General features: G+C 37.2%; 1 protein-coding gene and 1 long non-coding RNA gene across 2 annotated transcripts in view; one reads left to right on the plus strand and one right to left on the minus strand.

Moving 5' to 3' along the window:
- The window catches only part of LOC120409246, a 31,549-nt gene extending 18,229 nt beyond the window's left edge, over positions 1 to 13,320 (minus strand). The window contains exon 1 of the long non-coding RNA XR_005601225.1: positions 13,245 to 13,320. This is a non-coding gene — a long non-coding RNA (uncharacterized LOC120409246). The remainder of the gene's footprint in view (positions 1 to 13,244) is intronic.
- The window catches only part of LOC120409244 (SEC23 interacting protein), a 40,149-nt gene extending 23,099 nt beyond the window's left edge, over positions 1 to 17,050 (plus strand). Inside the window, exons 13-19 of the mRNA XM_039546973.1 lie at positions 2,244 to 2,441; positions 3,084 to 3,239; positions 4,098 to 4,200; positions 5,258 to 5,443; positions 6,439 to 6,601; positions 11,855 to 11,955; positions 15,442 to 17,050. Of these exons, the coding sequence (XP_039402907.1) occupies positions 2,244 to 2,441; positions 3,084 to 3,239; positions 4,098 to 4,200; positions 5,258 to 5,443; positions 6,439 to 6,601; positions 11,855 to 11,936 (888 nt within the window). The 3' untranslated portion in view covers positions 11,937 to 11,955; positions 15,442 to 17,050. The remainder of the gene's footprint in view (positions 1 to 2,243; positions 2,442 to 3,083; positions 3,240 to 4,097; positions 4,201 to 5,257; positions 5,444 to 6,438; positions 6,602 to 11,854; positions 11,956 to 15,441) is intronic.
- The last annotated feature ends 6,416 nt before the right edge of the window (positions 17,051 to 23,466 follow it).

Raw genomic sequence — 23,466 nt, forward strand, 5'->3', positions numbered from 1 at the left:
TGGCACTTCTGTAGCCAGCATTGCAAGATACTTACATGCCAGAAATGCTAAACATTCATATGCCCTTTCATGCTTCGGCCACCATTCCAGAACATGTTTCCATGCTGATGATGCTAGTTTAAAAAAAAAAATGTGTTAATTAAATTTGTGACAGAACTCCTTGGGGGAGAAGTGTATGTGTTCTGCACTGTTTTACCTGCATTCTGCCATATATTTCATGTTATAGCAATCTTGGATGACCCAGCACATGTTGTTCTGTTGTGAAAGTGTTCTTAAAATGATTTGAAAAAATGCAAAGAAGGTACCAATGTGAGATTTCTAAAGATAGCTAGAGCACTCAGCCCAAGGTTTCTGACTAATCTGAAGTGCCTTCCAAAATCTGAGAGGGACGAGGTGTGGAGCATGCTTTCAGATGTCTTAAAAGAGCAACATTCCAATGCGGAAACTACAGAACCCCAACCACCAAAAAAGGAAATCAGCCCGCTGGTGACATCTTACTCAGATGATGAAAATGAACATGCGCTGGTACGCACTGCTTTGGATCGTTATCAAGCAAAACCTGTCATCAGCATGGACACATGTCCTCTAGAATGGTGGTTATGAATCTTTAGCACATCTGGCACATAAATATCTTTCGATGCCGGCTACAGTGGCATGCGAACACTTGTTCTCATTTTCAGGTGACATAAACAAGACATGGGCAGCATTATCTCCTGCAAATGTAAACAAACTCGTTTGTCTGAGCGACTGGCTGAACAAGAAGTAGGACTGAGTGGACTTGTAGGTACCAAAGTTTTACATTGTTTTATTTTTGAATGCAGTTACTTTTTGTACATAATTCTATGTTTGTAAGTTCAGATTTCATGATAAAGAGATTGCACTGCAGTACCTGTATTAGGTGAATTGAAAAATACTATATATTTTTTTATTACAAATATTTGCACAAAACAAAATAAAAAGTGAGCACTGTGCACGTTGTATTCTGTGTTGTAATTGAAATCAATATATTTGAAAATGTAGAAAACATCCAAAAACATTTAAATAAATGGTATTCTATTATTGTTTAACACTATAATTAATTGCGATTACTTTTTTTAATCACTTGGCAACCCTATATTTTATACTGTCAGAAAAGGTATATGAAATATGTTAGTCATTACAGGTAAAATATTCAGAAGTGCCTAAGTCCAATTGAAAGTCCAATAGAATTCAGGTTCCCAACAGCAGTCAGATAGTGTCTTGTGGTCACTATTGGTCTGAGCTAGATTTGAAAGTATGACTTAGAGGTGAAAGTTTCTCTCTCTACCCTAGTCCTTTCCCTGATTAATGCTTATATCTTTTTTGCTTGTTCGCTATTCAATTTTTTTATACTAGTTCTAAATATAACCTAATTTACTGATTGTGTTTTAATTGGTGCTTGTAAAAAATGTTTCATTTCAATAGCAATGCCAAATGACTTCCTTCTTTAAATGGTTGATTTTCAACTCTTGAGAATAGCTCTTGGTCATCAGTGTGAAAATCCATTTATAGTACAATATTCTAGATTGCTACCAACAACTAATTCTAGGTAGCTCAGTATTGGTATCAGTTCTTACAGCACTTAATTCAGAATGAGGTGGTCTGCAATTGAATCATTTTTAACTTAGACTCTCAGGTTTTCCATCACATCTACTATAAGCTGGTATTGTCATAGTAATCGCTTTCTGTGCTTTTTATAAATGAGAATGAACAAAACTGCCTCATTTGTTCAAATATTTAACTGATTTCATGCTATAAACAATACTTGTTTTGAAGATAGATGAAAGCATTCCTCCATCCATCAGTTTTCTCTCACTCTTCCTAACATAAACTTAAAATAAATGTTAACACATTCAGTGGCTTGGCAATCAGTTACCATCAACTAGAAGAATCAAAGAATGTGGTGTTTGCTTCATAGGGTAATATGGCACATATTCTGAGTTTTCATGCTGTGGTACTTTATTTGGCTACATGCAAGCGTTCATGCTAGTTGTGCCCTAGAATCCTCTGTGCAGGTTCGCACAATGCTCCATAAGGAAGGTTGGTAGAAAGAGGCAAAAAACAAACAGGGGTGTGTGGGGTGGGGGTGGGGGTGTGCTTCTGGCATCTGAAACAGACCAATTGTAAATGCATAAGGTACATCTGAAAGCTCAAGATAGGGACTGAGAAAAGTTGCCAATAAAAGCAATAAACTTTTTCTGGTTTTGATAACTTTGTTTCAATAGGAAAAGAAAAAAGCATTAGCAGAAAAAAAAGCAGTGCAAACTCAGGAAGCTGCACAGAAAGCAAAAGAAGCAGTTACTTCTGTGGCCACTTCAGAATCTGATAGCCTGCATGAGCGGTCAAAGAGAAAACTTCCTGTTGGTGCCTTGGTTTCTTCTGTGAATGTTGACTATGAATATTTTGAAGTTGGTACTGGCCAGGTAAGATTGTTAATTAAAACATCTTATTTGAGAATAGTGCTATATACTAAAACAAACATCCCATTTAATTCTAGTCATGCAAAAGAACTTGGGTATTTCTTGTTTTTCATTATAAGTGTGGGAGGGCTTGTTAAAGTTACCGTTAGGTTTTGCTTTCAGTAATGTGGCCACCGCAATTAATTTCACACCTTCAGAGTGGCTAGGGCTGACTCCATTCCCAAATCAAGGTCTCCTACGTTAAATCACAGCATCATGGACTGCCATGGTGTTGAATGGTCATTTGGGTTTTCTTTGGATGCTCACACATTACCTTTGTTTTGCATCATTGTAGACCTGAAATTTGAATGGTCTGTTCTTAATCTAAAGTTTTATTTAAAAAAAATACACTGAAATGTTTTCTGTTAGTTTGACTTATCCTCATGTACTTTCCTGTATGTTTTTTAAGGTGCCTTTGTAAGGCTTCTCCCTGTAAGCCATGTGGGTAGAATATCCCAGCAAATATCTGCCACCCTGCAGTGTAAACTAGTGGGTTGTTGGGTGTTTGGTGAGTCAGTCACCATCTTTCCTTTTTAGTTAGGCTTAAGGTGAATTTCCTGACATTTGAGGTGACGTTTATTTTATTTGATTACTTTGTGCTGCTAGGTTTCTGTGGCTTACAGTGTGCTAGACTTCGAACCAGAGAATTTCTTTGCCCTGGGTTCTCCAATTGGTGTGTTTCTTTCTGTACGAGGAGTGGAGAAGATTGATGAGAACTATAGACTTCCTACCTGCAAAGGATTCTTCAATATTTATCATCCAGTGAGTGAGAAGTACCTGTGAGATTGTATTTCTAGTAATTTAGATGAAAGGAAGATGGGAAAACTGTATTCGAACTTCTTAACACAAAAAAAGTAATTTTAAAACAGTTGCAATTACCCTTGGTTATTTCTGAACCTCTACAGAAAATAAGTAGCTGGTTGCAAGTGATGTACTTAATACCTAGCCCGATTACCTTGCCACCTGCCCTCTTCGCTTTCCAAATCCAAAATAATAATCTTATTGAGAATCTGTTTTCTATCATCTGACTTTTAGAGTGCTCTTCGTCTTCCTCCAGTTCTGATGTTCACATCGAGATTTGGAAATGCTTTATTGTTGTTGTAAAATACAGTAGATTTATCCTTCTCTTCATCCCCGTCTTGTCATGTTACCAACTATATGAAATACTGTCATATACCAGCTATGTGAAATACTGAAAACGAGGGAAAATTTGAGTTTTTATCTTGACTCTATGTTGCTTTCAACACAGTTGAGTAGTGTATTGCAAGATTTGGTGGTGATTTGAATAATTACGGATATTTGTTAATTCTGTAGGAAGAGAGATCCTTTGTGCAATGGATGTATTATGTTAAAGAGCTGGGGCAAAATACTGCTCATGTCTGCTATCATGTCCCTCTCCTAGAGTCTCAGACTCGAAGAGAAAAAACACTCGTATTAATGAACCAGCAGTGATTTACAGTTTAACTAAATATTAGTTCAGTTGAGTTAACGGAAAAAGAGAGAATCTACAAATTATCTTCACTAATTGTCAACAGGTTTCTTTAACTGAAATGTCACTAAAATTTTGGATTGTTAAACGTCAAATAATTTTAGTTACTCTGGCTTTCTCTTTATTTGCAGCTTGACCCAGTGGCTTATAGGGTAGAACCTATGATTATTCCAGACTTGGACATAAAACCAGTTCTCATTCCACACCACAAAGGCAGAAAAAGACTTCATCTCGGTAAAATATTTTTTATATGTATATTTTACTGTATATGTATATTCTATGATTTTCTAATGCATCAAATATTGTAGGTCAAGATTTTCAAAAGGGACTAATGATTTTTGGTGTCTTACTTCTTGTGGACCCAACTTGAGATGCTTTAAAGGGGCTGAATTTCAAAGGGCAGGTTCTCAGCACTTTCTGAAATCAGGCTGTTTTAAAGTGTCTCAAATTGAGCACCCACAGTCTTTGTTTAGTTTTGGAAATATTAGCCCTTTTGTTAATTAAGGCTGTCTAACAGTCATCAACTAGTAACTTTACTAATGGGAGGTGTATTTTTAATAGTTGCAGGTAATTGTCCTGTTAATATTAACTTCTTAAGATTCTGAGGATAAGTAGTAGTAGCCAAGTTAACTGGATCCCCAACTCTGTCCCCCAGTGCCTGCAACTCTGCCACTCCCACATATAGTTGAAAAATTAGACCTATCCTGGGTTGACGTTGATCCTCATGCTACTGAGCTAGCCAGCCTTTCTGCTTGGTGTCATTGTGGAGTAGTCAAGAACAGATACAGTACTTACTGAGACAGTAGTAATATCTGGGGTGTCATTCGGATTGGAGTCTTGACTCTTGTGTCTAACTCACATGCTCTTGGTTAAACTGACACATTTCAGGATTGTAAGGCACTTTTCCCAAGTTAGGTTGTCAGAGACCTGGAGGGAGTTCTGACATCCTGTGGAGCTCTAGGAAGAAATCATCTGGTTGGGATGAAGTGGCCATTTCCAACATACTTTTTCAGATTCTTAACATGTTATACTTTGTATTTGGTACTGTATTTCCTTGCCTTTTTATTAAATTAAACTTTAACAGCATCTGCTTCAAATATGGGTGGCAAAATACCGCTTTCATAGTGAAGATGCTGTGTTCTATGTTGTCTTTTAATCAAGAGGAATAAGAGGACTGGGCATATATGCATCAATAATTGGTGCCTTTGGCTAGTACTAAAAAGAAAAAAATTGTGTTTGTGTTCACTTAACATTTTCACTAATAATCCTTCTGATATTGTAATCTTTTTAGAGTTGAAAGATTCTCTCTCTCGTATGGGATCAGATCTAAAACAGGGTTTTATCAGCTCTTTGAAGAGTGCTTGGCAGACTCTTAATGAATTTGCACGTGCTCACACCTCTTCAACTCAGCTACAAGCAGAACTGGAGAAGGTAGCTAATCAAATTAAAGAGGAAGAAGAAAAACAAGTGGTAGAAGGTAGGTTGACATTTGACAGATATTTTCTTAGTACGCTAATCTCAGATTTTTGGAAACATCAAAGCTCAAATGAACGTTAGAAATGTTAGATATTTAGTTAATTACAATTTGATCTTGTCTAGGAAAACATACTTTCCAGATTCTTAATATGTTATACTTTGTATTTGGTACTGTATTTCCTTGCCTTTTATTAAATTAAATTTTAACAGCATCTACTTCAAAAGAGTCTTTGATTAGTGTAATCTTACAATTGAGCTTGATGTCAAGAGCAAGTTTCTAAATGTCTTGCCTTCACTCTTCTGTAAGAAAAATGAGTAAACAAATATTTAACATCTGTGGGATTTCTGCTTTTTAATTAAGCTCTGTCTAGAAGGCCAAGCTGAGTAATAAGACAAGAGTCAGAGTGGATGTGGAGAAACTGAAATGAACACTGTGTCTAAGTAATAGATATTGACTTCTACAAACATTAATCTCATGGGAGGTTGGAGGCTTGATACCTGTCAGAAAAGTGATAGCAGGCAGGAATTATTTACCACTGTATGCTTTTTTATTTCTGGGTAGAATGAAGAAACACTTCCTTGGTCTCTCACAATCAATTAAGGATGGTCATTGCTGCTGCAGAAACAGATTGAAACAATTCATTTTTATGGTTATTAGCCATATTGCTGCATGATAGAATGAAACCATATGAATGGATAGTGAGACGTAGTTCTTAATTACCTATCTAATGTCTTGCAGAGACTCTGTGCTTCAAGGTTGCACTATTATTTAAATTTATAATAAAAAGAAACTGAGACCCCCCATCGGTAATAATAAGCCACACAGAAAACAGCGAAGGACTTATTTGTGTTTTATTCCACAGTTGAGTTGAGGCTACTACTCTTTTCCCAGAAACTTATGTAGAAAATGGTGACATCCATTTATAGTCATAGAATCAAGCAGTAATAAAGGGTTGAGCTTGTGACTGACTTTAACATTAAAACTATCAATTCTAGCTGAAAAGACTGCCGAGAGTCCAGATCTTTCAAAGGATGAGGATTTCTTAGTAAAGGTCGGGATGCTAAATGGAGGACGTCGTATTGACTATGTTCTACAGGAAAAACCAATAGAAAGTTTCAATGAATACCTTTTTGCTCTACAGAGTCACTTGTGTTATTGGTAAGAATTACATATTCTTTTCTGTAATTCCATAAATTTTGCTTTTCCAATGTAGTTATATTTATTTAATTCAGTTTACTTAATTACCAGTTCTCTTCCTCTTATTTTGTATAATTTATCTGTAACCAGCGTGACCATAACAAGAATGCTGCTGTTTGTTTCTAGCATTTTCTTTATGAAAATTCGGAGGATCACTCTTACAAATGTCATGCTCTAGAGCTTAATTTTCCAGGCTTTTTATTTTATTTTATTTTTATTTTATTTTATTTTTTAGTTTTGACAGAAATAGCAGTGTTCTACACAGTATCATACTGAGGAAAAATCCTGACCAGGTGTGGTAGAAAGGGGGATATCTGTTGGAGTAGGTTAGAAACCATACAAGCTATGCTGGATTTTTACTAATGAGTACTCACCTTCAATTTTGGCATGGGTTTGCTGGTGCACAGTGGTTAAAGAAAGGTTGCCTTTGATACAGTACTACAAAGAGGAGAAATGGCCCAGTTGTTAAGTCTAACCTGGCACTTGGGAGGACCTGGGTTTGGTGAATCTATACAGGCTCCTATCAACCTGGGCAAGTCCCAAAGAACCATTTTCAAAACCAAACTCAAAGGGATTCTTACAAATTAGCTTAGGCTCTGAAGTCAGTTAAGTGCTTTTAAAAATTTTACCCTTAGTCTCTGCCTCAGTTCCTCATTTGTCTAATGGGGATAATAGCATTTCTGTGCCTTATAGGGAGTGTTGTGAAGAGGAATAAAAATTATGCAGTACTCAGATAATACAGTAAAATTGTAGAAGTGAAGGACTGGAAAGGACCTCAGTAGGTCATCTAGTCCAATCCCCTGATGTCAAGGCAGGACTAAGTAATAACTAAACCATTCCTGACGGGTGTTTTTGTCTAATCTGTTCTTAAAATCCTCCAGTGACGAAAACTCCATAACCTCCCTAGGCAGTTTGTTCCAGTGCTTAACTACCCTGACAGAAGTTTTTCCTAATGTCCAACCTAAACCTCTCTTGCTGCAATTTTAGGCTCAGTGTTTCTCGTCCTAGCCTGAAAGGTTAAGGAGAACAATTTTTCTCCCTCCTCTTTGTAACAACTTTTTATGTACTTAAACTGTTATGTCCCCTCTGTCTTCTCTTCTCCAGACGAAACAAACCCAAATTTTTCAATCTTTCCTCGTAGGTCATATTTTCTATATCTTTAATCCTTTCTAGCGAGTCATTTCCCATTTTGTATCTGTGCAATTGATTGGTCCGTCCTAAGTGGAATTCTTTGCATGTGTCCTTATTGAATTTCATTCTATTTACTTCAGACCATTTCTCCAGTTTGTCCAGATCATTTTGAATTTTAAACCTATCCCGCAAAGCACTTTCAACCTCTCCCAGCTTGGTATCACCTGCAAACTTTGTAAGTGTACTCTCTGTGCCATTATCTAAATCATTTATGAAGGTATTGAACAGACCCAGGCCCAATCCCTGCAGAACCCCACTCAATATGCCCTTCCAGCACTGATGATTACTTTCTGGGAACGGTTTTCCAACCAGATATGCACCCACTTTATAGTCGCTTTAACTAGGCTGTATTTCCTTATTTTATTTATGAGAAGTTCATGTAGGACAGTATCAAAAGTCTTACTAAGTCAAGATATATCACATCTACTGCTTTACCCCATCCACAAGGCTTGTTACCCTTTCAAAGAAAGCTGTTAGGTTGCTTTGACATGATTTGTTCTTGACAAATCAGTGTTGACTGTTACTTATCAGTTTACAGTAGAACTTCAGAGTTATGAACACCAGAGTTATGAATTGACCGGTCAACCACACACCTCATTTGGAACCGGAAGTATGCAATCAGGCAGCAGCAGAGACCAAAATATAAAGAGTACAGTACTGTGTTAAAAGTAAACAACTTAAAAAAAAGTGGAAAGCAGCATTTTTCTTCTGCATAGTAAAGTTTCAAAGCTGTATTAAGTCAGTGTTCAGTTGTAAACTTTTGAAAGAATAATCATAACGTTGTTCAGTTACGAACATTTCAGAATTATGAACAACATCCATTCCTGAGGTGTTCATAATTCTGAGGTTCTACTGTATTGTCTTCTAGGTGTTTGCAAATTGATTGCTTGATTATTTGCTCCATTATCTCTCCAGGTACTGAAGTTAAACTGAGTGGTCTGTAATTCCCTGGGGTATTGTTATTCCCCTTTTTATAAATTGGCACTATATTTGCCCTCTTCCATTGGGGTCATTTTAGTACCTAAGATAGCCAGCAAGTAGCAGCTATGTAATGTAGATCATCTTGCCTTTTGGGAAGAAATATTCCTCTAATTCTCCAAATTTTGCAGCCTTGTGGAAAAGAAAACCATTAGAGTGAACACGTTCTTTGCTTGTTATGTGAAGGAGACAGAGTTTATCATGTGTGTGGCAACTAGCACTCAGAAATTGTATTCCTGAGGAGACTCAGAATAACTTCCACCTTACACTTTCTTGGAAGTATAAGTTGTTCACTCATAGTATTCCACACTTAATCAAACCTCTCTCTCCTTGTGACTAGCAAGATCTTTTGTATCAAACTCAATATTAAAAGGTCCTTTGGATTTTATCTAAAGCTGACTAAACCACCGTTCAGATCAGCTTCTTGTTTCTTTTGACACTGGTGTTAGATCAGGCTGCGTCCAAGAGAGCCATGTCTAAATGCTACTTCTTGGCTGACCCACAACTTCCAGGTCCTGTTAATCAGCACCTTAGCAGAGGTGCATCAGCCTCTGTTTCAAGCCTCAGACTCTTCTAACCTAGAGTATTGGCTGCATTCAGCCACATGAAGTTCTGTACACATTGCTTAGAGACGTTCTACTTAGGTTATCCAGCTGCTAGGTCATCTAGCTAGTCTCTCTGAAGACGTTACTACTTCAGTTGAATCTCATGGCATGAATTTAGCTTCAACTTTTTATAACAGCATCCTTAATCATCTGCCACCATGGGCCTCCACTCACCCCGGATCCTGCACAAGCCGAGAATGGTTTTCATTGCTATTTAAATGGCCAACACTACTTTTTCTGGACATCATGTTGTACCTGGATGAATAGTACTATTTCTAGTATGACTTATTTTTCAGGTGACATGTTTTGTACTGACTACACCTAGAGTTTCAGCTGATATATTAGAATGTGTGTGAGATCCCTGGCATTCTGAAATCATCCAGTTCTTTAGAAACCAATCTTTTTCTCTGGGGTTATCTTGGAATGTCACTCTCAAAAGTGTATGTACCTATCTAGGTAGCATTATCATTTTTTTTCTGAAATAACTGCTATTTTTCTGCAAAGAAACAAATGTACATTCTTATTTTTCATAAGATGCTTTGCCTTGACTTTCTCCCTATTCTGAACTTGGTGCACAAAAAAGATAAATGTAGCAAAGATTATTTTCAAGGGTAGGCAAGGACACCATATTTGTTTTGACAGCTACAGCTTTCAAAATGAAACCATTCCTGAAGAGATGATGAAAGAGCACAGTAAGGAGGATTGTACTTTGTATGGGAATGAAATTGCAGGATATTAATGCTCGGTCATCTGATTTTAACATAAAGAAAAAGAATTGCCACAAATGGATCTTCCTTCAAAGCTTTGATATTTGTTATGATTTTTACTGCTGACGTACATAATGGTTTCAAAGCTGGTTTTTTGGATATAAAAAGGGAAATTTCAATTCCATCGTGTAATTGACCATGCAAAACACCATTACTTTATCTGGATTTTGAATGTAAAAAAATAGTTAAAACAAAACAAAAACTAATTTCATGCATTTCATATGGTACAGGATATAGAGTGACTTGCATGAGAAGCAATAACCTGTTGAAAGGAAAAAGCTGCCAATCTATGTTCACTCTTACGCATATTTAATTTCTCACTTTTGTGTATCTTAGATTTGTGCATTTTATTACCACAGTACAAACAGTATGTTTGAATAGACATGGGGTGTGGGATGACATTGACATGTATGTAAACAGCATGTGATAGCTAACATGACTTGTGTACAACATGAACAACAACTGATCCTCAAACATCCAAATTATTAGTTAACTATCTTTTTCTCTTGTTGCAAAGACCAGTTAGTATTTGGAAAAACAAAAGTATACTAAAATTGTTCCTTCAAAACATTGGCCTTTTTTTTGCTGAGCGAAACTAGTACTGTTTGGTTTTACTATAATTTTCATAATAGTAGAAGCACAAGTAGCTTACTGCACTAGTTATCAGGTGCCACTGAAATAGGGTGACCAGACAGCAAATGAAAAATTGGGATGGGGGTGGGGGGCAATAGGAGCCTATATAAGAAAAAGACCCCAAAATCGGGACTGTCCCTATAAAATCGGGACATCTGGTCACCCTACACTGAAATGTCTTCTGACTATTGGAAAGTAAAAACTCTATAGAAATAATGTAAATTGTGTCTAGAAATAGGCAATGTTGTCCAGTGGTTAAACCACAGGACTCTAAGTAATATCTCATGGGGCTTTTTAATGTTGATAATGTTTACATGGTGGTGAATTGATAGTTGATTGCATAGGAGGTGTTCTTATCAAGGCTCCAAACCTGATGTATGCCAGTTGTATCAACAGTTTGCTCTGGAGGTTCAATTTCCCTAATCTAATCAATAATAAATTCTAGTGGTGAGTTCTTCTGCACAAGCCCTCATTCTCTGGATTTTTTATCTTTATGTTTAATAGTATTTGTGTGTAGTTTGTGTTCTCCACAAGGTGGCAGTCTGTAGTTATTTTTTCTATCTAAAGATTTGTTACTCTAATAGACTAAACCATATTAAAGTACCTAATCAGCGCAGCAGATAGCGGGTAATACCCAAGAATTCATATTAAAAAGTTTTCTCAGGAAGACATCAGTGAAATGAGCCAAACCTTCAGGAGGAGGAAATCCTGGCATTGAACCCTTTGCCTGAAAGTTTGTTGCTTATTTTATCAGGGTATAATGTGGTTATTACCTGTATGCTGGATCTCTTTGTAAATATTTGAGCAATCACATCATTTCTGTTGTATTTTTAACTGTGTATTGGCAATGTATAAACAACATCCTTTAATATAGATCATAATCATAGTCATAATTACACCTCTCTCTCACTCAGCTGCCTTCTGGCATGTTTGAAAAGATCTGAGAGGGGCTTGTGCAATATTTGAACAACTCTTAGGACTTGCCTCAAGCAACAGAATGTTGGCTATAAAAAAAACTAACAGGCCCTTTTTATTCATAGGGAATCTGAAGACACAGCTTTGCTACTTCTCAAAGAAATATATAGGACTATGAATATCAGTCCGGAACAGCCGCAACACTGATGTGGAGATACCTGAATTTGTAAGTTTTGCCCTCATATAAACTGCATGCACTTAAATCCCAGCATAATTTGGTGAACATGATTTTGGAGACCATTTTCTTTTTTTTTTTTTCCCCCATCAAAGCTTACAGTGTAAAAAAGGCAGTTGCAAAATGTGTAATGTTGTTGCAATGTGTGAATTGTGGTTCTGGCTATAATGATCGTCCACCAACTGATGAAAGTTGTGCATGTGTGTAGTATGGAGAGGATAGGGAGAGTAGAATTACTTACATTCTAAAGAGTTCTGCCCAGGCAAATACATAATATAGACATACAAGCAATATAGCTTGAGAATTGCAGCATAAATAATTTCCCCAAAAGACACTAGCTCATTTTAAAAGGAATCAAAATAATGAACTGCATATTGTGCATCTCAGAATAAAAATATCTTTAGTACATGGCAGTTTTAAAGTAGTAAGTATCCCAAATGAGGGTCCTCATTCTGAGAGTTTCTTCCACTGAGCACTAGGAGCCAGAGTGTGAATTCAAGGTGATAATGGAAATCTCATTAGCATCCTGTTGTTTTTCCTGGGTTTTGTGTTAATTGTTAAAATCAAAGCAACAAAGATATAACAGAGCTGTAGAAATTAATTAAACAAATAGTTTCTTTCTCTTTGGCAGTGACTCAGACTGTCTACACTGGCACTTTTGTTGGAAAAGCTTTTTTTGGTCAGGGTTGTGAAAAAAACCACTCCCCTTACTGACATATGTTTCACTGACAAAAGCACCAGTGTGGACAGCGCGATGTTGGTGGATGACGCTGTCCTGCCAATATAGCTACCGCTGGTCGTTGGGGATAGTATAATTATGCCAACAGGAGAACAGTCTTCCGTCAGCATAGAGTGGCTACACAGGAAAACGTACAACGACGCAGCTGTAGCAGTACATGCTACCATTGTCAGGCACTGACTATTATGGACATGGAGGTATTAAAATATATATAGAGAAATCATCTTTGCTCACAGAAAACTTGCTGACATTCTGCGTTAATGTTCTGGAAAGTTACCCCCTTTAGACAGCAGTTTTTGATGCTTTCCTCATTCTCAGAAGTGCTCGAAAATCAAGAGAGGACAGTATCCTTCCTTATTAAAAGCACAGATGGGGATCAAAATACTCCATCTGTGGGAGAGTATATGAACTTTTATAGGAGTATCCCAAATGCCTGTATTGCTGCTAGACAATCTTAATAGATTTTTGTTACAGAATGTTCCTGCTGCTAGTGTACTAAATACCCCCACCGGCAATCAGTTAAACTGGCTAGTGTACCTACCTAATGTCAGTCCTGCTCCACTGAAGTATGTCATTGCTGATTGACTGCACTTTAAGTGTATCAAAGTGAACAGGAAAAACACACTTGAAACTATCGCCTAGCAACATAACTGCTTATGTCAATTGTCAAGATTCCATCGACAGCATCTCACATCATCATAGTTATAATGCTGCACTCTTGGCTTTTGTCTCTTATAATATATTCTTATAGGTTAAAATTCTTACTCACCTGTTCTCGCTACACAATGGTTGTTTTTAAACCCTACATAATTTTGTTTGTTTCGTGGCAAATCATTCTACAACAAACTCATTCCTGGTTTCTGAGTTTCTGGTGTACAGGCTGGAACACTCTTTCATTAAGATGCACGCACAGTATTGCTCATGGGAAAGAGCATGGATGTACAGTATATCACAGTCTATTGCTGTTTGCTAATGAGCAAGTCAAGAGTGTCTGTACAGTTGCAGCTTCAGGAGTTGCTCAGAGCTCTCTCATCCCTTGCTTGGCTAGCCAGCAAACATATGAAACCACATTTCAAATAGTAATGTCCTGGATGGCAAAACAATCCAGGCCCTTTGGTACATTTGTTATTTTTATGTCAGAGACAAGAAATATCTCCCTGCATGCACTATCTAAAAAGTCTTTGCAAAATCCTGCTCCTCAAGGAAAAGTAAGCATTTTTCCTAGGCCAGCATGACCAGTCATGCTCTGCAGAATCTAAGCAGTTATTCTTCTCATAGTTGCAAAACAAAAAAAACAAACAAACAAACAAAAAAAAAACACCTCTCCTTAAAACAGCAACTGGTGCTGTAGCGCAATGTTAGGGAAACGTGCTGAGGCAGCTCTGAGGAGCCTGAGGGGCTGAGATGGCCAGTATAGTTTTAAAAAGTCTCTGCTGAATGACAATAGATTTGGGAAACTGAATTGTGGTGGGGGGAAATTAGAGAAGATACTGCTAGAGATGGAGAGAGCAAAGAGTGATGAATTAAGTGGAATGATGCTCAGTGGGTAGAGGGATGAATGGGGGTGAATTAAATTTAGAATGTTGGTGATTGAGGAAGGTGATTATTAAGTGAATTACGAATTGATCAGTGCAATACAGAAGCTGGTGTGAAGTGTTTGTGAGAGTAGAAAGAGAGCACTTGGTATGAAGTGTCCAAGGAGGCATGAGTGTAGTTGTGTGAGATGTTATTTGACAAGGCTGGGCCAGTGGTGGGGTTTTTTGTTTGTTTGTTTGTTTTTTTCATCTGGGCTGGTGATTTAAAAAAAAAAAAAATTAGCTATGATTGGGATTGGTTGCCATAATAATCAGTGAGTAGCTTCCAAGATCTGGCAGTCAGCTGTGACCAAAGTCATCTAAACCATGGGAAAAAATCTTCCAGCCCTCTCATCTAGCATGACTATTCTGCTTTGTCTTCTTGAAGTTACACTTTGGTAAACAATATTGTAAAGTTCACAGGATTTTTTGTAGGATGTTTGCATGCTTAGAATAACAGAAGTATAGCCGGTATGGCCTGGTTGAATAGAAATGTATGTTACATTAAAATTTAATCATTTTTACATAATCTGTTACTTTGTATGCTTGGTGTTTGTTTGCACTTGCTTGTCATTTTTGTGCCCTCTAAATATTTGTAATCAGAGAGTTCTTGCAGGCAACTTTATGCCCTACTTGTATTTTTAGTTCTTTTGTAATGGGTCCTCCAAAGTGCATGATACTTAAGTTAATATACCTTTGTATTCAGCTGCCCCCACACATCCTATAAAATGAGTTAAAAGGTATGTCTACACATATGGGCACAGTAGCTAGTCCAACTGTACTGATCAAAAATCAAGATCCAGTATCAAGGGCTCAATTTTATTGATATTTAGGAATAAATTCAATCATCATTGTGGGGGATTAACATAAATCTCCCATTAGTGCAACGTTGCAGTACTCCCATCACCCCAATTTGCAATCATAACTCCCATCATCAGAATGAACCCTGTTCGTGGTGGTGGTGGTGGTCTTTGGGGGGCGGGGGGATGGGGAAATAGACCGTAGGGTATTACATTTTTATAAAATGATGAGAGGCGGGTGGGGTTTTTTAATCTTTTTCTCTTTTAAAATGAACGTTAGCGTGTTTAGTTTTAACATAGTAGTACTACTGCAAGGAAGTTCAGTTTCACCTTTCCTGTTTTTGTTTTTGTTTTCTCTGCACAGCATATCTAATGTTCCAACAGGCTTGCTGACAACACATTTTGAGGAACCTCCAGTATTTCTCTAGTCACACATGACAAGAATCTGAATTACAACAGCATTTTTTTCTTCAGTCCAGAGCTCTTTGATTTAGATAATGCCTTCTTGTTTCACTCAAGATTGTTTCATGGTTTTAAAATTATCAGCACCACAGTTTGGGAAGCATAATTGGAATGACACCATTTAACCTTCTTACTGAAATTTAGTTGTACTGTTGCCAAGCTTTGACCAATGAAGAAATATTCGTGGCATGCAAATTATTATTTTTCTTCTCGAGCTACCTTGTCTGTTAGGTGTCAAACATGTATTTTCTATGAAGGCAGTATGTTCTTTATTAAAGAAAGGACTTGTTGAGACACAGCAATAATCTGCTTTTTTTAAAAAAATGCGTTTCCACTTTTAAAAACAAAATGTGAATTTTAGTTATAAGCTGCTTTACATCAAGCCTTTTGTATTTGCTAAAACCAGCAGCCAGAATGACTTTCTTACTACTGTGAGTTCAGTGCTGAGATTTTATAAAAGCTTTTTAACCCTCTGACTTCTTTGCATTGGAGATAAAATGATCTTTTGTTATAGAAAACATAGAGATTTGTTACAGCTAGTTCAGCATTCACATCTCTTGGAATGTAACTGATGTAGCGAACAAAGAGGGATGAGTTAAACAACATTTCATTTTGGTAATTAACTGTTCATGTAGCCTGGTGGCTGCTCTACCTGAGAGCTAAAATCATGACATTGACCTCGGAAAATTAAGTTCTCTCACTCAGGTGGTATGTGAATGTAGAGCCTCTTTCAAACTTATTGGAGTTAAATGTAACAGCCAGTGCCAAGATCTGTGATCCATATTCTGTTTTCATCTAGTGAAATCAGTGGAGTTGTATGGGGTGAGGTCTTCTGGATTAGTGTCTCTGAACGCTGGGCTTCTGTAGCTTTCTTCTGGCAGCATCTTTAATGCAATTACCTAACCTATAGTGCTGACAATATTTGCTTCTGTTACTGCAGTAAGGACATTTAGCTAATGTTTACATACTAAGTTCTTATGGAACACAGTGACTTTTTTGAGTATATGTAAAATACACATTTTTGTGTGTATATTTTGGTTAATTAAAAGATACTGTAATACCAATGAATCTTTACTGCAAGCTTTTGTACTTATCTCAACAGTGAATGTTTCCTTCTTTCACTTAATGAGAAGGATCTTGTATGCTTTTGGTGTCACTTCTCCCATTCTGAATATTCAGGATTACACTTAGTACAATAGTTTCCCTTCAATTTTTTTTGTTAAGGTAGAATAAATTTTGTCGAGCTATGTCAGATGGACCGATCTCTTGGCTGATGGCACAATGAGTGGAAAAGCCCAAGCCCTTCAGTAAATCCTGTATTAAAGATAAGTTTCCCAACAGATTTCAGACCCCTATAATTGGTATTCAGATCATGTAGCCTATAGTGCTGGATAAAATACCAAAGAATGAAAGATGTATCGGTTTTCAAGAATCTACAACAATGATGAATGTGTACATTGTGTTGAAGTGAGTACATAAAGGCAAACTAAATAAATTTAATGAAAAAAATGTCCACAGAGTGTTTGATATGACTTGTCACTCTGAATCTAAGGGAAGATGCTTTTGGGAATTCAGCTTGCTTTTTGCTTGTATATTATTTGTTCATTACTGTGAAAGGAAATTACTGTTGAAAACGGATTAAGCAGTTAGTCACTTAAAATAGATATCTTATTTTTTGAACTTGGATATTTTAAATCCATTAAATATTTTTAATTCCAAGGAATGTAACACTTTTGTCATGGTAGTCTGAGATAAGCAATTATTTCAGGGGAAAATATTCTGACTGGGATCTTAGATTTATGTGGAATCGCCACCATTTGAACCACCTAAAATGTGAATTATATTCTGAAAAGTGACTGTTTCAAAAGTTGCACATTAATCTTGTATGTATGCTTTCTTTTGTATGTATTCAGTCATTTCTGCTTACTGCAGTGACAGATGTTTCTGCTTTTAAATCCTGTTTGCTCTGCTGAAATAGCAAGCTGGATTCTGTTCCATCTTGTAACTTGTAACTTAGTAAACATTTCTGTTAGTGATGCACAACAGTACAAACCTTTTGAGGGAGTGGGATATAATTTGGCCAGCAGAAACTTTAATCATGTAGAAGAAGAGAGAAAACCTAGCTTGATTTTTCCAATCCAATTTTCAGAGTTACACTCTAGAGGCAAAAATCTCCTTTCTAGTAAACCAAGGACAAAGATCTGCAAGTCAGAGACACAATAAACATGGAACCCCATAATGTCAGAGAAGAACAGCCATTTAAATCTAGGCAGAAACAGAGCACTAGAAAATGCACTATGGGGAGCAAAGGGCACTGGCAAGAGTGTGTTATATTACCTTATAACTGACTCCTGTAATATTCGTTTTTCCTTTAGAACTCTGGATTATTAGCTACATAAGCTGTAAGCTTTCTGGGGCGTTTTTGTGGGGACTGTATATGGTGCCTACCACAGTTGTTGAAATAGAAAATCTCCTTCAGAATAATAATAAACATATAACCACTTAAAAAGTTTATATAAATATTATAAAAGTGTTCTCCGCAAGACAATATATTTGGTGCACCCTATATTATGGACTTCGTCCTTCTCCCATTTACATCTAGGGCAAAACTCCATGGACTTAAATGGAGATAGGGATTGGGCTCCATGTATTTACTTTTCTTTAAATAAAAAACAGTTTGCTTTTCCACTACTATTGTTCCAAAATATTTTACCCAATGGAATAAAATTCATCTTCACCTTGTAATATTGATTTTCTTTTCTTTCGTGCAGCCTAGTGCACTGCTACTATACCACCTCACTGCTTTTTTATATCTACATAGTCGGCTCACACGCACAACTGCCACCTCATAATCCCTTCCTAATATTCTCCAGTTCAGCATATTACATCACTTGTTTTGTCAGTCTGAACTAGATTCCTATTCTCTCACTTCTTCAAATCCCATTATCAGCTTTGAACTGAACTACCCATCTAATAATTCAAAGGTTGTCATTGTAATCTGAAAGTATTATTTAACCTAATAACCTATTTCAGTAATGTTTCCCTAATTCTGTATTTATTGTCTTCTGATGAAAGCACCATTTGCTTCTGACAAGGATACAGAAATCACACACACTTCTAAGCTGGCCATCACCAAAGTATCTGGGCACCATTACTTAAATTTAGAAATAATTTAGCACCAAGAAAGGGCACAAAAGCATGTAATATTGAAACTTTAATATTAGAATACTTGATAATTAAAAAGGCTTAGGGATTACTAATTGCTTATTTTTACTGGTCTCTGTTTCCTAGCGTTTAGTTCATTAAAGCCCTTTCCTATGGCTGTACTGTGTCTCAATTTTACTAAGTAAGGTATGATGTCAACCCTTCTAAATTATGGGTTTTTTTTCTCACTCCGCTTCTGGGCTTATTACAGCATTTGATGATGTCAAACAGAAAGTTGGAGAAATAGGCTTTGTAACTAATTGGGCTTTAATTTCTTGACACTCCTCTGGGGTCATATGAAGCCTGTTGGTCTCTGTATAGTTTTCAGCTATCTTATCTGACCTGTGTGAACTTGTCTGTTGCAATTTTCCTTAGAAATAACCTTAATGCTGGTAAGAGACTTGGAAGTATTTGGTCTGGTTTTGGTGACTTATTGACTTTTGAGGCTTTTCTGACGATACTAACATATCTTTTCACTTGGAAGCAGGAACTGTAAAGTTTCCTTTATAGATTTTTTTTTTCCTTACTGTGTGTCCATGTTTTATTTTCTTAAAATTGGTCCTGAATGCTGGGTGTGTTGGCAAGGAGACATTGAAAATAGAGGGTGGATTAAAGATTATTGAGGCACTTGTTTAAAAATACAAAAGGTGACATGGATTTTTGCAAAAAGAGAAGGGAGGAAAAATTAGCTTTAATAATTTGAATGTAAGTATCGAGGATATGAGCCCTAATATTGAAGTGATGATATAATTGTATAATTTCCCGTCTCCAAAGATGTTGAAAAATGGAGCAAAAATGCAAAAATCACTAGTTTTGCAGCACATTTTTTAAAATACCCAATTTTTACTCTGAAAATCCCAAGGAAAAGGATACAAGGAATGCCAAGACTCCATTCTCAATTTTTTTTCCCAGTTTCCAGGTAATGCATGCTGCTTCTCTGTTGTTACTATCTTTGCTGAACAGCTCTGCTCTGTAATCAGATATATTTCTTTAACACCACTTTTTAAATAATTTTTTTGAAAAATAGTCAATTCCAGTCAATTTCTTTTCATGCATAGTACGAATGTTCCTTTAGTCTGCTGTCTAGTGTTCACCATTTCCTACTATTATAAATGCAGCTGCAAAAAGGTTCCATTTGTGCGATACTCTAATCACTCAGGGCTGGTCTACACTAAGGGGAAAAATCGATATAAGATACGCAACTTCAGCTACGTGAATAACGTAGCTGAAGTCGAAGTATCTTATATCGATAACTTACCCGTCCTCACGGCGCGGGATCGATGTCCGGGGCTCTCCATGTCGATGCCGCCACCGCCGTTCGCGGCGGTGGAGTTCCGGAATCGATAGAAGCGCGTTCGGGGATCGATATATCGCGTCTAGATGAGACGCGATATATCGATCCCTGAAAAATCGATCGCTACCCGCCGATACGGCGGGTAGTGTAGACGTAGCCTCAGTCCCACCTGTTCACAGCATATAGAATCCACTGCCAGGGCAAGTAATGGAGAGAGCTAACACTGTGACTTGGATTAGTGTCCATGTAGCTAAACTCTAACAGAGAGTTACTACTGAGTCTCACATAGTACTGAAAATTTACTCTTATTTCTTCCTGTTCTTTCTTGAGCTTAAACCTAAAACATCTTCTGATCTTGTGCGTTGATCAACAGATTAAGAAATCCAGCTCTCTGCCACTCTCAAGTAGTTTCCTTCTTTAAAAACTGTCCATTATTATTTCACTTCATGTCTAAATAATTTAAATATGCTGTGATCAATCTTCTATTTATTTTGGGCCTCCTTTATCTACAAAAACACTTTCTGATTAACCTCCTCCTCACAATGCACAAATATTCAGCTTTCGAGGGATGATATTCTTGTTTACTTATCCATTATCAGTGACCTTGACTGTTTCTCTGCTGTTACAAACAGCATATGGTGGATTTCTTCAATCCCTCCTTATCACATGATCCTTTTGAGTCTTTTTTATATAAATATCAACCTAATGGATTAAACAGGCCAATCTATATAGCCGTAGGTTCTAAATCACAGGGGTTTACAGTGCTAAAATCTTGGCCAAAACACTACAGCAGGTGCCTTGCTGTGATAAACTTTGTTAAAATTCTTAGTCCAGATTTTCCAATGAGTTAGGCATTTAATTTTGTATGCAAACCAAGCAGTAGTCACACTGGCATGCTCAGTCATGGTAACTTGTCCATGCAAATGTGACAAATTTGCATACGTAATTTATTTGAAAATCTGGCCCTTAAGTCCCTAGATTCTTTTATTTTGAATTTGTCCATTACCAACATCATGGATGAAAGTACAGAACTTAGTATCTAGCACTTATAATGTGTTTTTCATTGGAAGATTTCAAAGTGCTTTACAAAGGAGGTCAGTGTCAGTATCCCTGTTATACATGGGTAAACTGAGGCAATGTGGTGATGTGACTTTCCCAAGATCACCCAGCAGGCCATTGGCAGAGCTAGGAAAGAACCAAGGTCTCCTGAGTCCCTAGGCAACACTCTTACAGCTTTTATTTTGTAAAAAAAAATGCTGTCAAACTGCTGGAGGAATTGAATTCTAGAGGCCAGGGTCCTCCACAATGAATGTGTGGTCACCACGCCCTGGAATTTTTTAAAAGGGAGGCTTGCTACCTAAAGCATTTTATGTGCCCTCAATAATCCTGGCAGCACACAGTTTACTTAACCTTCCTGGCTATCTAAGAGATTACAAGTCAGCACTTTCTATTGCACCTAGAAGTGAATAGGAAATCACTACCTCGATGAACTGGTATAATATGCTTTCAATGACTTATACTACCGTGCAGTCATGGAGAGCTGAATAAGGCAAGTGTGAGATAAATTAAAAAAAATAGAGAGATGACTTGTTATAAAAGTTTCCTAAAATGCTACGGGCGTGTCCTGTCTTTGTTCTGCACCAGCACATTCCTACAGTATATACTTGTGTCTAAGCCTAATCATTAATTGGGTTTTTTCTTCACCCAAATTAGGGTGGTGCTGGCTTCTGAGTGAGTACTATTTCAAAAGTAACCAAATTTTTTTATTTAAAAAATAGTGTTGGGGGAAAAATAGAAATAATTAATTTTATGGTATTTCCCAGACAAATTTTAAGGCTTGTAAAGTCTTATCAATTTAAGGAAGAAAAATAAACTCTATTGTAGGGTTTTTGATTGCCACTGATTACCATAGTAACCAAGTGTGTATCTAAGAATATTGTAGTTACTTTTAAAATAAACATTTGAATGCCAGGAAATGCATAGGTAAGGTTCCACAGACAACTTTATCTGTGCAGCAATGGGTAGGCTATCTACCATCAATTTTATTAGGTCAAACCACATGTGACATCTCCAATATAAAATTGCAAACCGTAAGTCCCCTGGATCTACAAAACCCACCCAAGCACACAGTTCATGGGTTCAACCACCAGCACATTGGTCTGTGCTTGACCAGAAAAACAGAATAGAAATCTGAAAAATTAAAAGACCTTTTTAAAATAGCTACAGAGAAAAAGGGCATATTGTTAAGGGTGTTGGCTAATAAATTTATTGAACTGCTGACAAATATTCATAGGGAAAGTCTCTGACAACTGGAGGAGAAACCAGAAGACTGAGGGGAAACGCATGCAATCCTGATTTTCAAAAATGAAAAGAGTGGCCCTATCAATAACCAGGAAAACTGCATTGCTTTTTTCTGATAGATTTGCAAAACTAGTGGTTGGGATGAATGCAGTGGATGTATTATATGCAGATTTAACTGTATCACAATCCTAGCTGGGGAAAATTAATTCCGATTTAGTTGAGTAGCAACAGTAGTCTGGACCGAAACCCAGTTTAAGCCTCTAATAAAGGGTAATGGTAAATAGCAATGTGTGTGGTGGTTTGTTTTGTTTCCCCCAAGGGGATTGAAAGGAAGGATGCTTTGGGGAGTGGGATGAAACCCAGATTTGTTAACCGTCAAGCCTGCCTGTATTTTTATTCAGGCATTTGAGGAAGGAGGTGAGTTAAAGGTAAGTGGATAGTAAGAGATCTGGATTTTAAGATTAATACTATTATCAGAATTCAGGGCATCTGCACCTGTTTCCCCTCTCTGTGGTCCAGCAAGGGCACTCACTTTCAGGCTTCCAGCTCCGCAGATGTTGCCTTTCTTGGGTGGAGACCCGTGTCTCGCTCCCTTCTGACTGAGGTATTTCCAGACTGCACAGTTCTCTGCCTTCACTGTGTTCTTCCCAGCAGAGAAAGGTTGCCCAAGCATACCTACTTGCTTTCCCTTCAGAGACTGAGAAAGTGATTGTCAACAGTTATAAGTTAGCACATAGCTCTTTCTGTGCAAGCCTGTTTTATTAAGGTAAAAACACTACAGAGAAAACATTATAAATAAAATAACCTACACACATGCTACTTAACCTTACCGGAGATCACCCCAAATCTAACAGCTCAGCAGGAGCAGTCCTTGAAACCCAAAGGGCGGGGTGTTCCTTTGTGGTCAGAAGTTCATCACAACTTCAGCTCACAAAAAGCATCCAGTCTTATGGGGCCTCAGCAGGTCCAGTTCTTCTGACCCTACCGTAGGGATTGGGCCCTCTGTGGACCAGATGTCCTATCTGTTTGCTGGAACAGGAAAAAAACATTGAGCCAATTTCAAACCAGGTGGTTTTATCCCAAAACCCTTTCTTTGTCTGTCGATCTCTGGAGAATCCATTTTGAACT

The sequence above is a fragment of the Mauremys reevesii genome, linkage group 7, assembly GCF_016161935.1.
Source record: "Mauremys reevesii isolate NIE-2019 linkage group 7, ASM1616193v1, whole genome shotgun sequence".
Lineage (NCBI taxonomy): Eukaryota > Metazoa > Chordata > Testudines > Geoemydidae > Mauremys > Mauremys reevesii.